We start from the raw sequence: 15,768 nt of genomic DNA on the forward strand, positions 1-15,768 counted from the left end.
TTATGTGTATGAGCAAATTGTCTGCATTTATGTACATGTAGCATGTGTTCCTGGCACCTAAGGAGGCCAGAAAAGGGCATGAGATGCCCTGGAACTAGAGTTACAGATGGTTGTGTGCTGTGGGATGTCTTTCTGTACACTGAATATATGTTGTTTCCAGTGGTTAATAAATAAGCCGCTTTGGCCTATGGCAAGGTAGCTTAGAGGCTGGCGGGAAATCCAAGGAGAGAGACGGAAAGAGGCTGAATGGGGAGATGCCAACCTTGGGGCCGGGCAGGACCAGAGAAACCCTCCGACTACAGTTGTGACTCACAAAGGTGCTGGAGCACAGTCTTCACCATAGGGCACAGCATGCAGCTTGGGTATAGCTTTCTTCTATTAAGGTGGTATGCCACAGCACTATCCTCTAAGACAGAGAGGCGGCATCTTAAGACCAGCAATGTCTGCTTAGAAATGCTCACAGCTGGGCTTGTTGACTGTTGATGCTCCTTTACAAAAGAATATCCAATATAATTCTGGAGACTATCCAGCACTCCTCTCAACTAGTTGTATGCAAATCTGTCCTAACTGCATGAAGTCTTGAGGGAAAGAGCTAGAATATATATGCTGAGAAAGACTAGGGAGAAAGAGGAAGCTGTCATCTATACAGAGTGAAGACTTTTGTCCAGTTTAGCCGCTCTCAGGCCACCCACACTTCTGTCAGTAATTTCTCATTCGTGTGTTGTAAGTAAGTCCAATAAAATAATTGGACTGGTCCCTCAGGATGAACTTTGGTGAAACAGAATTCTGGCTTGTGACTGACATTGCTTAGTCTTCTTCTCCCATGGAGAAAACTCTCACAACGGATGGAAAATTTGTTAGCTTTTATGCTTCATGGTATAGAGAAAGAAAATCGGTAAATAGAAGAAAATGTTAGAAGAATGAAAAAAAATGGAAATATTTTTAGTAAAGAAGGACTTATGTATAATGATAGATGGCTGAATGTTTCTCCAGAATGGAAAAGAAAGCTGAGAGGAAAGGCACCACCTGCATGGTCTTAACACCCAAGATGAAAGTGTAACTAAAGGCTAAATGATTGTTATGTTGCTCTAAAAGTCGGAGGGGTCTCACTCCCCAGACACTAGGTGGAAACCCATGTGAAACCCACTGTTATTTTGACAACTACAGCTCACTAGTGATTCTCTCCTTGACAAAAAACTGTTGCTCAGATGGGAAACTTCAGACCCTGGCTCACTGCTGCACCTACTTACATTCTAGAAAGACAGGCCCACTATTATTTTAATCAGAAAATCACTATTATTTAATCAGAAAATTAGACTATGGCTTAATTTCTTTTCTTTTTCTCTTTCTAGAGGACTTCAGTGGAAGGGACTTCACACTGATTCTAGCCACTCCAACAGCTATCAAAATGCCTGAAAGCAGATCCTAGGTTCAATGTTCTGGAGACTAGCTTTGGAGTCCCAAGGAAAAAGAGGAGCCATCAATCAACGGATCATCTTGTAAGCTCATCAAGAGATTCTAATGGACTTTGAAAGCAGATCAGTCACTGCCCCAATTCTATAGCAGCAGCTAGGGTTACTCTGGGGGGAGGGTAAGGAGGGGCAAAAACAGGAGGTAAGATTCGGCTAGCAAGTTTAGGGTAAAAAGACCATAAAGAAAAGTAAAGTTCACTCTTGGATAAAAAGCCAGAAATATGCCTGCATTTTCTTGGCAGCCTCATCTTTGCCAGAGACCAAAGACACCAAAAGGGACCCTGACCTCTGATCTGGTTCCTAAATGATTCTAGGAAAAACCTTTTCAGAGCAAGAGATGTTGAAGCAGAAGCTTGTTAAGCAAAAACTCCTTCTGAACAAGAGAATGAAGTCCTAGCCTGGGTGGAAACCTAATATTCCATTTGGGATAGGTCAATTGCCTGCCCAAGGGGCTACCCCTAAGATGGCAGCATCACCTTAAGCCATGTGTCAGGGGCCTCCTTCAGAGGCTCACAGAGACCATGCTCACCAAACACTCCCTGGTCATTTTCTGTCTTTAGAGACTTTAGAAGTCAGCATGTGCTGGCTGAGTTTTAAGAATAAATAAATAAATAAGTAAATAAATAAGTAAATAAATAAATAAATAAATAAATAAATAAATAAATAAATAAATGTATAATAAAAATGAGGAATAAAAAGAAACTTTTTTTTTTCTATCAAAGGAGGCTAGCCTGTCAAGGACCAATATTCCATAATCTCTACCCACCCTGTAAATTCAAACTTTGTTATTGTTTTGTTTTTGTTTGTTAAGACAGTTTCTCACTGTGTAACCCTGGCTAGCCCAGAACTTGCTATGTAGGCAAGGCTGGCCCTCAATTCACAGAGATCTACCTGCCTCCACCTCCCAAGTGTTGGCATGAACCAACACACCTTCCTTGCTAAGAATTCAAATATTTTAATCTCCCCTACTGGTAAAACTTCTGTTTACCCAAAGACCCTGCTGCATTACCATAACATAATGGCCCCTTCCGCCTTCCCTGCCTGTATTTTGGGCTGCTTTCCAAATTAGCCAATCAAGAGTAGATTGTGGGTGCTGGAGAGATGGCTCAGTGGTTAAGAGCAACGACTGCTCTTCCAGAGGTCCTGAGTTCAATTCCCAGCAACCACATGGTGGCTCACAACCATCTGTAATGAGATCTGATGCCCTATTCAGGCCTGCAGGGACACGTGCAGACAGAATACTGTATGCATAATAAACAAACAAATAAATAAAAATTTTTTTTAAAAAAAGAGTAGATTGTGATGTCGAACCTCAGCCAAAGAGAAACAGCCAACCACCCCTTCTATTAGTTAGGAATAAAGACAGAGTCATCTTGGTCACATGAGCTACTTGCTAGCCTGGTTTGGGTCATGCATGGCATACCCTCTTTGCAAAAAGAAATTGTTGGGCTATTTTCATTTGATTCACATGTTTCTTTGTTCAACATCAAGAATATGTTTTTCTATCATTACTGTGTTAACTTCTTGCATGAACTGAGAAACATTCCCATGGCTCTCAGGAGCATATCTAGTAAGGTAACAAAACAAAGTACTGCTTTTCAAGATTGAGCTCAAGCTGGGCACAGTGGCTCATACCTCTAATACTAGCACTTGGGAGAGGCAGTGGCAGGGGGAATCTCTCTGAGTTCCGGGCCAGCCTAGTCTTCATAAAGATTTTGGATATTCAGTACTACATTGAAAGAGCTTGTCTCAAAAACAAAAAGTTCAGCTCATGAAATTACTCCTAATAGTAGGAAATGAGAGACTGGAGAAGTTAACATCTGGGCTTAGTTATCAACTGAGCATGTTAAGTGATGTCAGGACACACAGACATTCCAGGGAGGACATGCTGGAATAAGGGCTGGGAGCCCTATTGAACTCCATCAAGAGGACCAACATAGCCCAATCATACAAGTACACTGGGACTGAAAGGAGGAAAGGTTAAGGAGTAGAGACAAGAAATGACCCACTTCTCTCCAGCTCCGCTACTTACACCTAAGTCAAGGCCATTATTCTCTCTATCCTCCTGGCCACAAAGAAGACTATCCTTCCACTCCACTGCACGTAGAACTTGACCAATGTGATTGAGGTCTGACTTGTAAGCCCCAAGTGTTACAGATCACTCTCAGACCTGGGTAAACATCCAAACCTGTTCTTCCTCTGACTGCAAAAAGCCTGTATGCACAAGAAACCATTTGAGAGTTGCCTAGCAAAGCCACAACAAACTGACTAGTGTGCTTCATGATCAAGAAATCTACATGGTCTTTAGACAACCCATTTCCCCCCTTTCTTTCCAAGGCACTGCCTCAATACCTTCCCAACTCAACTCTAAGTCTCCTTTGCCTTCCTGGAATGCATGCAGCTGAAAAAGCTATTCTCTTAAACACAAATAGGGAATTGGTAAAAATGCTTGCTCAGCTGGTAAAGACACCTGCCGCAAAACATGGAAAGACTCCACATAGTAAAAGAGAACTGACTCCCACACTTTGTCCTTTGATCTACACATGCACCCTGCAGGGTATGTGCACCTCCTTACATAAAAATATGTGAATGTAAATATCAAAAGAAACACAAATAGGCTCTGTTGGAGGATATTTGTTCACACTGTGTGAAGATAAATCTATGTTTTGCCTCACCTGGCTAAGGCACCTGATTGACTTAACAAAGAGCTGAATGGCCATTAGCTAGGCAGAACTTCCAGGCAGGGAGAGGAATTTAGGGTTAGAATCTGGCATCGCAGGAAACACCAGTGAGACAGGGACGGACTCAGATTTACAGAATAGAAGAGAAGTAAAGAGCAATGTGGCAGAACATACATTAATAGAAACAGGTTAATTTAAGTTATAAGAGCTAGTAGAAACAAGCCTAAGCTAGGACAAGCTTTACTAATTAATAGTAAGTCTGTGTCATTATTTGGGGGCTGGTGATCCAAAGAAGTCCTACCACAAGGATCACTATGTCCCTGTTTTGTTTTTGTTTGATTTCAAGGCTTCCTGTTCACTTTAAATAAAATCCAAACTTCTTTTTAAAAGCTTATAAAGCCCTGTAGCATTTGGTCTATTTCTCCAACTTCAGCTCAAACCATTTACTCCTTTTGTGATAGTTAAGATCCCTTCTTTTATTTCAGTTCCTTTCTTACCTCAGGATGTAGGCACATGCTCTTGCATCTGCTCATAACGTTCTTTCTCTTAATTTTCTTTTTCTTTCTTTCTTTTTTTTTTTTTTTTGGTTTTTTGAGACAGGGTTTCTCTGTGTAGCTTTGCGCCTTTCCTGGAACTCACTTGGTAGCCCAGGCTGGCCTCGAACTCACAAAGATCCGCCTGGCTCTGCCTCCCGAGTGCTGGTATTAAAGGCGTGTGCCACCACCACCTGGCCTTCTTTTTCTTTTTATTTTTTTAACTTGATTTGCATTGGTGTGAAGGTGTCAGATTCCCAGGAACTGGAGTTACAGTTATGAGTTGCCATGTGGGTGCGGGGAATTGAACTCAGGACCTCTAGAAGAGCAGCCAGTGCTCTTAACCACTGAGGCATCTCTCCAACCCCATTTTTTTTTTCTTTTGGTTTTTTCAAGACAGGGTTTCTCTGTGTAGCTTTGTGCCTTTCCTGGAACTCACTTTGGAGACCAGGCTGGCCTCGAGCTCAGAGATCTGCCTGCCTCAGCCTCCTGAGTGCTGGGATTAAAGGCGTGCGCCACCACCGCCCAGCAAGCTCAGACCTTCTTGAACACTGATGTCATATTTACACCAGTCACAAAAATACTCCAATCAATATCAACATTTCCACCCCCCTCCCCGACTTATCCTCTCTGTCCCTTGTTCTCTCTCACTCATTGTTTACGAAAGATCAGAGAGCAAAAAGAATCAGGTTATTTATGGTGTGTAAAACACAGAAAACATCATGCTTACTCCATCCTTCCCCAAAGAATAAATAACCATACTTTGTTCTATTACTAAGTGATAGAGATGACCCTTCGAGAGTATCAAAATAAAAATCTTGGCCGGGCGGTGGTGGCACACGCCTTTAATCCCAGCACTCGGGAGGCAGAGCCAGGCGGATCTCTGTGAGTTTGAGGCCAGCCTGGGCTACCAAGTGAGCTCCAGGAAAGGCGCAAAGCTACGCAGAGAAACCCTGTCTCGAAAAACCAAAAAAAAAAAAAAAAAAATCTTGGAATAGCAATTTAGTAAGACTATTCAAATATTAGATGGTATATGGCAGTCTTTTTTAGATTATAAGAATAACTAAGAGGCAAATGTGAACAAAATCCTAAACTTTCATTTAGGATTTTGTATGAATAAAAAAATTATTAGTACCCAGCCAGGGGTGGGGGTGGAGGATGGGGGGGAGGGTGTTGGCACATGCCTTTAATCCTAATTAAAACATAGGGAATTCAACAGCCTTTTCTGACTTCTGCAGACACCAGGCACAGACACAGACATACATGCAGGCAAAACATCCTTTCTATATAAAATAAATAAATAAATAAATAAATAATGAACATTTTTTAAAGGGGCACCTTCACTTGGCGTGGTGGCAGCAGTCTAGCCCCAGCACTTTGGAAGGCTGAGGCAGGAGAACTGCATACCAGGAGCCAACCTGATCTACAGAGTTAAGATGGTCTCAAAAACAAACACACACAAGAAAACAGCATTGAAATAACTCAAATCCAATGTTCCACTGTACTAGACAATCTGTGTGTAGCTTATTATATCAATAAGCACATGGGAAAGAAGACAAGTTCACTCACTTAGGTCTCTCAGACCCAAGGTTTGTGAACTCCGCTTTATATCCTGTCCATACCCTAAACAACAGCTGTAATTTCACAGAGAAATAATTACTATTATATTATATTACTAATATATTACAAAATGAATTCACTTTGAGATAGGCACGGACACTGACAACACTTTAGAATTTTAAACTTCCATTATTTGCCAGGCAGTGGTGGCGCACACACCTTTAGTCCCAGCTCTCTGGGAGGCAGAGGCAGGCAGAGCTCTGTGAGTTCAAGGCCAGCCTGGTCTACAGAACTAGTTCCAGGACAGTTAAGGCTGTTACACAATAAAACCCTGTCTCAAAAAAACAAAACAAAAAAACTTCCATTAGTGAGCAGCAAAGTCCCCTGGAGATAAAATTATATGCTATCTGTGGGGCTGCATTTATGTTTTCAGTAGTGCAATTGTTTTCCCATTAAGCACTGACCAGGTTCTCTCTGTGAGCAATACAATTTGAGGCAAACCTAGCTGATCACTGAAAGGCTCATTAACTGCTACACTACATAATTAATTCAGTGGCCACAGACAGACAGAGTCAGTAACATCACTGACTGCCAGCCAACAGCGCAGACAGCCCTCAACAGATATATTACCTAGCTGTACAGTTCCTTCTGGTGAAGAAACCACTATAAAATTTACTTAATTAGAATTATCATGCTCTATATATTAGTGGTTCTCAACCTTCCTAATACCGCAACCCTTTAATACAGTTCCTCATGTTGTGGTGACCCCTAAACATAAAATTATTTTCATTGTTACTTCATAACTGTAATTTTGCTACTGTTATGAATCATAACATAAATATCTGTGTTTTCCAATGGTCTTAGATGACCCCTGTGAAAGAGTCACTTGACCCCCAGGTTGAGAACCGCTGCTCTATATATTAAATAAATCACATCAAGAACAGGAAAATTTGTTACATAATAAATCTAACCAGTAAATAAATTCATCTAAAAGACTCTCTGACTCTCATTCTCTCTCTCACACATATATACACACCCCACTCATCATCATCATGTTAACTTCACATTTCTCAGACTGTATGAAAATAATGTTACTCTAGGCACCTTCCAAACTTAATTCTGACGTTCTTAAGTCTACAATGAGTAAAAGCAAAACCTAAAAGAAAGGAAGATCAACATACAGAACTCACAAAGATGGTTACCTGGTAGTCTGGTTTTGTAAAATAATCCAAAGAGGAAATATGGTCCAGAAAGGTGCTGAATTCAGGAGGGAGGTGTTTCAACATGAGCCTATGGTCATACCTCTCCTTAATGGAACCCACTTGCTCCTGGAAGGTAAAGAGAGCAGGAACCAAAGTCAGCTTCTCTTGGAAGCTTTGATTACAAGCCCACAGCTAACAATCTCAAGGAATGCAGCAGCCTGCGGAATGAAAGGGGTATAAGTACAAAGCGAGGGTAAGCGCTCACCCACTAGTGGCTTTAGACACAGTGCTTCCCAGTGGGAAGTGAAGCTAATGTAATAGAGAGCCAACAGAGAGACGTGGCGGGCTGCACTAGTGAATTGACAATCCCTGAGGTCTTTAAACTGGGTTACTTTCCTTTATGAACACAGTATTTATAGTTTTCCAAACAAAATAATCTGATAACTAAAAACTAAGAGCTATAATTCACATCAGAAGAAATGCTGTTCTTATCAAATGTATCTCTTCTCAATATACATAGAAAAAAATCATAGTATTAGCTAATATCAGCTCACAGAGAAAAATACACATTGTAATGCAGTGAAGTTGCTTACAGATTTTGTTTCATATGTAAGTGGATTTTCTTTTTAAAAATTTGAAATAGAGTTTACAACTAAACTGATACTCAAATATAAAAATTATACACCTATGAGAGGGATTATGTGATTTTTTTTTTCTTTTCACTTACTATTTTTTGTGGTGCTAGAAATTGAGTCCGGTGATTTACACATGCGAGGGATGCACTGTACCACTGAATGATATGCACATCTGTTCTACATCATATCTTAGTCCAGTGACTTACACATGCTAGGGATGCACTGTACCACTGAATGATAAGCACATCTGTTCTACATCATATCTTAGTCCAGTGACTTACACATGCTAGGGATGCACTGTACCACTGAATGATAAGCACATCTGTTCTACATGATATCTCAATACATGAAGATATTATACAAAATGTTTACTGAGGAGAATTTTTGTTTGTTTTGTTTTGGATTTTGGTTTTTGGTTTTTCTGGATAGAGTTTCTCTGTGTAACCCTGGCTGTCCTGGAACTCACAAGAGATCTGCCTGTCTCTGCCTTCCAAGTGCTGTGATTAAAGTGTGTACTACCACCACCCAGCTTGAAGAGAAGTTTTTATTCTTTCCCCTATCAAAACTGACATTATAATTCAAAATTACCTTGTCCTTTATTTTTCTCCAAGGCAGTTGACCAACCACAAACTCTACCAACATGTAGAATAAGGACCAAAGGTCATCGTGTCTTCCCATTTCCTTGAGAAATAAAAGAGAACTCAGTCATATTACATTACCAGTTTTTATGGGTGTATCACATTGTTTAAAGATCACTAATTTCCCATAAATCATCTGGTAAACATCTATATGTTGCATACTTACATATCAATCCATATGTAGAATATATATACTGAGAAATGTTTTGATATAAATAATACCTACCTGGAGATGTAGTTCAGCAGTAGAGTAGTTCACTGAGTGTGTGTAAGACCCTGGGTTATATTCTTAACATCACAAAAAACAGCCACCACCGAAAAGCAAAAACAACACAGAGCTGGGAATACAGCCCAGTTGGTAGAGTAACTGACTAACATGCATAAGGCCCGGGGTTTGATACCCAATACCACATAAACTGGGTGTGGCAGTGCATGCCTGTAATCCCAGGACATGGGAGGGAGAAGCAGGGGGACCAGAAGTCCAAGGCCATTCTTGCTACTTAGGAAGTTGGAAGCCAGCCTGGGACATAAGAGATTCTATCTTAAAAATCAACCAATAAATAAAATAAATCTCTAAAACTCAGAAATGCTGAAAATACAATTAACAATTTACTAATTAATTAGTGCTTTAAGAAGTAAGGGATGAGACTGTAGCTTAGTGGTAGTCTACTTCTTACTAGGAAAAAGGCCCTAGATTGCAAAATTTTTTTCATACACACACACACACACACACACACACACACTGGTTGTTTCGTTTTGTTTTCTAAATAGGGTCCTTTATTTCAACTTTTTAATGTTGCAAATAAAAGAACCCACACTTGGGGCTGGAGAGATGGCTTAGAGGATGAGAGCACCGACTGTTCTTCCAGAGGTCCTGAGTTCAATTCCCAGCACCCACATGGTGGCTCACAACCATCTGTAATGAGATCTGGCATCCTCTTCTGTGTACATATAATAAATAAATCTTTAAAAAAAAAAGAACCCACACTCAAATTAACTAGACCCAACAAATTTTAAAATTAAGAGTAACCCTAAGTCTTTTTATTCTTTCAGTTAGAAACAAGGAAATTGGTATGTTTGGCCTAGACTCCTTCCTGCTTTTGTTGCAGCGTGGGGTTTAAACCAGGTCTTCCCACGCTAGTCAAGAGCTTTCCCACTGAGCTACGTCTCCATGCCCCTGGCTACAAAAACAAAAGTTATTATATATTATAGAGAAAATAATCTCTATATTCCATCAGATAGTGACAGTATAATATCCACTATTAATGGTTTTTATTATATTTGTTTGGGGTATGTGTGTGTGTACACGTGTGGGTCCTCATGTACCATGGTAAGCATGTAGAGATCAGAGGACAACTTGCCAGAGTTAGTTATCTTCTTCCACTATGTAGGTTCCAAGGATCAAACTCAGATTGTCAGGCTAGGTAGCTATGTATCTTTATCTGTTGAGTCATTTTGCTGGCCCCAACCCACAAATCATTTCTTAGAATAGAATCTAGGTATTTTATTTCTTCAAACATCTGTATTTAATTTTCAACACTAATACATAATTAAACAGATACCCAACAGACATACTTAGCTGTTGCCTTTTATGGCAAATACAACTTCATTTTTTTATGCAGCTGCCCATATCTGTCAGGCACTATACATCGTATCATGAATTCCTTTCCCATCAGCATTATACAAAACAGTGAATTAAAACAACTATTCAGGTAAATGTGTAGCTATAAAAGGGACCCTCAGCTCCTGAGCACTTTTTATACCTCTGAACTGAAATATGAAGATTATCAGTCTGATGCAAGCCATGAACATTCAGATATGACAACCTTGGATCAGATACATACCCTGTTCCGATGAGCATTGATTGATGCGTAACGAACTGTCCCTCGAAAGCCTGCCACAGCACGAGGCTACAATAAACCATACAATCTTAAGAAATTAAAGAGCAAAAAATTTAACACAGTTGAACACAGAAAGCAAATGGTAGAGCAATTCTATTATAATAAAACACTATTTATAGTAATGTTTTTAGTGAGGTTAGAGAAAACTAGAGAATATCTCTAAACCACAACTTAAAACACTAATATTTTAATTATTTTGGTCCTGTTTACTTCTATCTGTATCCTTAATTTTTATTTATTTATTAATTTGTTTCTGTGTGTGTGTGTGTGTGTGTGTGTATGTGTGTGTGTGTGTGTGTGTGTGTGTGTGTGATGTCAGGGTGTGGAATGATGAATGCTACAGTGTGCATGTGGATGCTAGAAGACAAACTTTGGGAATGGATTCTTTTCTTCCACCATATGGGTACTGAGGATTGAACTCAAGTCGTCAAGCTTGGTAACAAGTGCCTTTATCTGCTGAGCTATCTCACAGGCTCATCTATCTACATTTTAAAATATGATGCCATAATGGGCATTGGGCTTGGGAGATGTAGCTCAGGGATAGCACAATTGCCTACTATGTGCAAGGCTTTGGGTTTGATACCAAGGAACACAAACACACATCAAATGTGTTTATGAAATAAACACAGATCTGTACAATAGAAAAAATCAAACATTTTCATTGACCCAGAATCATGCCAAGTACCAAAGCATCACACCATATACATTAATGCTTAGGCTCTGGTTACAAATACATTTAAGAACATGAAGAACCATTATATAATCTAAGATGCCAATCTTACCATATTTTGTCTATTTTATTCAAACTTAATTTGAAAGAGGTTACAATTATACTCACTTGCATAAGTAATTTATGTTAAAATTTAAGTTTTTGGATACTTAGTTATGATAGGTAATGGAGATGAAGCCAGACATGATTACAGCCTCAGACAATATAACCCCAAATAAAGTCCACATTAAAAGACGATCTTTCAGCCGGGCGGTGGTGGCGCACGCCTTTAATCCCAGCACTCGGGAGGCAGAGGCAGGCGGATCTCTGTGAGTTCGAGGCCAGCCTGGGCTACCAAGTGAGCTCCAGGAAAGGCGCAAAGCTACACAGAGAAACCCTGTCTCGAAAAACCAAAAAAAAAAAAAAAAAAAAAAGACGATCTTTCTAGCTTGCCTTCTCACAATGAATCTACTATAGTTTCTTCTATCATTCATTGTTTTCTCTAGCTCAAAACTTTACACTTGCTATTCTTCAGGCTGTTCCCTCACTGCACGCTTCCTGTGACTGACTCACTCTTGGAACTAAAACCTCTACTTCGAGTACCTCCTAAGAAGTACTAATCGTCTGAATGAAGAACACCACTCCTTGCCTGCAATGCACTGTGTTCTTTCACAGATGCCATGTTTTTAGAATGTTTTATACAATGTTCTTATTTGCATTTATATCATCTATTTTGTTTACATTATATTTACTGGCTGTCTTCACTCCACACGATACATTCTGAGAGAAGAAGGTCTTGCTCATTTTATAAACACAGAAATAATCAATCAAATATAAAATATAGAAGAAAACATGATCAGCCAGGCGGTGGTGACACACACCTTTAGTCCCAGCACTTGGGAGGCAGAGGCAGGCAGATTTCTGTGAGTTTGAGGCTAGCCTGGTCTACAGAGCGAGTTCCAGGACAGTGAAGACTGTTACACAGAGAAACCGTCTCTAAAAACCAAAAAAAAAGAAAGAGAGAGAGAGAGAGAGAGGGAGGGAGGGAGGGAGGGGGGAGGGAGGGAGGGAGGGAGGAAGGAAGGAAGGAAGGAAGGAAGGAAGGAAGGAAGGAAGGAAGGAAGGAAGGAAGGAAGGAAGGAAGAAAAGAAAACATGATCAACAGAAAAGACCAGGCAAAAGAACAATTATCACTCAAGAGCCCAAACCTAAGGATCCATGGCATAGAAGAAAGAGCTGTGGCAATTATGCTAAAAATATTATGGGAATCTATTCAATAAAATTATAGCCAAAAATTTCATAAACCTAGAGAAATAGACACCTAAACACAAGAAGTATTATGAACTCCAAATAGACATGACCAGAGAAGAACCTGTCCTGGCATGTCATAGTCAAGATGTCAAAAACACAGAGCATGTGTTCAGCGGCGGTTTTCTATGAGGTCTCTATTGGCTGTAGAGACACACTATCTGTGGGTAAAAGGATAAGATTTAGAATGCAGTAAGGAGCTGTGTGGTCCAGCAGAGTGGCAGTAGTAGATTCCTTTTTCTTTCTTTTTTGGGGGGAGGGCAGGGGGTCTTAAAGACAGGGTTTCTCTGTGTAGCCCTGGCTGTCCTAGAACTTACTCTGGAGACCAGGCTAGCCTCTATCTAACTCATCAAGATCTGCTTGGAGAGTGCTGAGATTACCTGGCTAGTAGGTTCTTTTTTAAAAAATTCACAACCTCACTAGCCCCAGGAAACTGACTAGGTTTCCAGCATCAGGCATGCTTTCCCTCCTGTTCAATTAGGCAGTTGTTGGTTGGCATTGACACGTTGAGTGCCAGTTCTTACATTTTTACACATATCTTGCCATGCTGGTAATTGTCATGGTTCAAGGTGCTGTAACTGAGTAGGACTGTTTTTTTTTTTTTTAATTAAAGATTTATTTATTTATTATGTATAGTGTTCTGTCTGCATGTATCTCTGCAGGCCAGAAGAGGGCACCAGATCTCATTACAGATGGCTGTGAGCCACCATGTGGTTGCTGGGAATTGAACTAAGGACCTTGGGAAGAGCAGTCAGTGCTCTTAACCTCTGAGCCATCTCTGCAGACCGTGAAGGACTGTTTCATTGCTTTCCTCCCTTGACACCAGAGATCAACAGATTGTGAGAATCCCAGCTCCACTGCATACATCGATATCACAGCTCCTGCAACTACGGCTCAGGGAACATCAAGAAAGAGTAAGAATATGCCGGGCGGTGGTGGTGCAGGCCTTTAATCCCAGCACTCGGGAGGCAGAGGCAGGCAGATCTCTGTGAGTTCAAGGCCAGCCTGGGCTACAGAGCGAGATCCAGGAAAGGCGCAAAGCTACACAGAGAAACCCTGTCTCGAAAAACCAAAAAAAAAAAAAAAAAAAAAAAGATAGCAATGTCAGTAGATATATTAATGTGGATGGGATATTTCACAGGATTCCACCCCTAGACAAAGAACTATAGGTAACTACTGACTGCTGAGAGAAGAACTAGCCTTTCCCAGGGATGAGCCCCCTAATTGGTTGTCCAATGCAGAGTGGTCAGCCTTGAAACCATACAGACACAAACAACAATAACCTCAACAGGTTGTATTTATATTTATGCATACAAATACATATCTATGGGCTAGAGAAATAGTTCCGCGGTTAAGAGCACTGGCTGCTCTTCCAGAGAATCTAGGTTCAATTCCCAGCGGCCACATGGCAGCTCACAACTGTCTGTAAGTCCAGTTCCAGGAGACCTGACACCCTCACTCAGACACACATGCAGGCAAGACACCAATGCACATCAAATAAAAAAGAAATTAAATAAATAAATAAAATGTGCATTTGTTAAAAAAAAAAACAAATGTGTGTGTGTGTGTGTGTGCGCGCGCGCACAGCGCGCGCGCGCGCGCACGCGCATGTGTACGTAACAAATATAATCAAAGAAAAAGAGGCTATCTCAAGGTTATCCTTGAGTTGGGGGTCATGGCAGGGGTTCAAGAGAGAGTAGCTGGCAGGGAGAGAGGAAAGAAAGAGAAGTGAAGTAATTCTATTTCAATTAAAAAACATTTTTTAAAATTTGTAAAAAAAAAAAAAAATACAAACCAAAGAAACATTACTAAAAGCTGTAATGAAAAATGCCAACTAACAAACAGAGGTAGAGACATCAGAATAACATCCAAAATATTGAAAGTGCTGAAAGCAAACACAGGAGAAACACTTCAGGATATAGGTATAAGCAAAGATTTCTGAATAGAATCCTAATAACACAGGAAACAGCCTCAAGCAAATGGGATTATATGAAATCAAAAGGCTTCTGCATAGTAAAGGAAACTCTCAACAGAATGAACACACAGCCCACAGAGTGGGAGAAAAACCTTTGCCAGCTATACTTCAGACAAAAGGCTAATATCCAGAATACATAAAGAACTGCAAGCCGGGCGGTGGTGGCGCACGCCTTAAATCCCAGCACTCGGGAGGCAGAGACAGGTGGATCTCTGTGAGTTCGAGGCCAGCCTGGTCTACAGAGCGAGATCCAGGAAAGGCGCAAAGCTACACAGAGAAACCCTGTCTCGAAAAACCAAAAAAAAAAAAAAAAAAAAAACTGCAAAAAAAGTAAATGCCAAAAACCCCTACTTGCCAATCGATAAAGGGGGCAATGATCAATTAATGGGGCAATACTCTGAACAGATGGCTTGCAAAAGAACTATAAATGGCAACAAGTATTCTAAAAAGCATTCAACATGGGGCTGGAGAGATGGCTCAGCACTTAAGAACACTGGTTGCTCTTACAGAGGATCTGGGTTCAATTCCCAGAACCCACATATCTGTTCAAAGATGTCTGTAATTCCAGTTCCAGAGAATCTAATGCCTTCTTCTGCCCTTTGTGGTCAGAAGGCAGACATGTGGTGTACATAATGCAGGCAAAACATCCATACAAATAAAATAAAATTAAAGCTATGTTTTTAAAGTGCATCTATAGCAATCAGAGAAATTCAAATTAAAAAGACTTTGAGGTTCTATCTCACCTCAGTAAGAATGGCCACCATCAAGAAAACAAGAGACAACAAATGCTGGCAAGTGTGTGGGGGAAGAGGAGTCCTGATCTGCTGGTGGTAGAAATAGAAACTATTTTTACAGTCACTACAGAAATCAGTGTACAAGCGTCCCAAAAAAACTGAAATTAGAACTACCATATGACTCAGCTAATTCACTGCTAGGCATATATCCAACGGACTCTGTATGCTACTCATGTGGCTCAATCTGGTCTTGAATTCACCTTGTAGCTGAGGATGACTTTGAACTTGACCTTGAAGATACACCTCCCAAATGCTGGATCACAACCATGCACTACCTGTAAGGATTATGTCCTTAATTACGTCACCAGCCTGCGATGGTGTCCCAGCCTAAAAAGCAGGTGTGCCCTCTGTGCGTTCTCT

The 15,768-nt window shown here is 40.5% G+C and overlaps 1 protein-coding gene across 11 annotated transcripts in view; it reads right to left on the reverse strand.

Moving 5' to 3' along the window:
- The window catches only part of Ttbk2 (tau tubulin kinase 2), a 132,888-nt gene that overhangs the window by 38,342 nt on the left and 78,778 nt on the right, over nucleotides 1-15,768 (reverse strand). For all 11 annotated transcript variants that reach the window (XM_042276029.2, XM_076570461.1, XM_076570457.1 and 8 more), the window contains 3 exons: nucleotides 10,566-10,631; nucleotides 8,672-8,764; nucleotides 7,449-7,574 (listed from right to left, as the gene is read on the reverse strand). In XM_042276029.2, coding sequence (XP_042131963.1) covers nucleotides 7,449-7,574; nucleotides 8,672-8,764; nucleotides 10,566-10,631 — 285 coding nt within the window. The remainder of the gene's footprint in view (nucleotides 1-7,448; nucleotides 7,575-8,671; nucleotides 8,765-10,565; nucleotides 10,632-15,768) is intronic.

This window comes from Peromyscus maniculatus, chromosome 4 (assembly GCF_049852395.1).
Source record: "Peromyscus maniculatus bairdii isolate BWxNUB_F1_BW_parent chromosome 4, HU_Pman_BW_mat_3.1, whole genome shotgun sequence".
In the NCBI taxonomy this organism is placed as follows: Eukaryota; Metazoa; Chordata; class Mammalia; order Rodentia; family Cricetidae; genus Peromyscus; species Peromyscus maniculatus.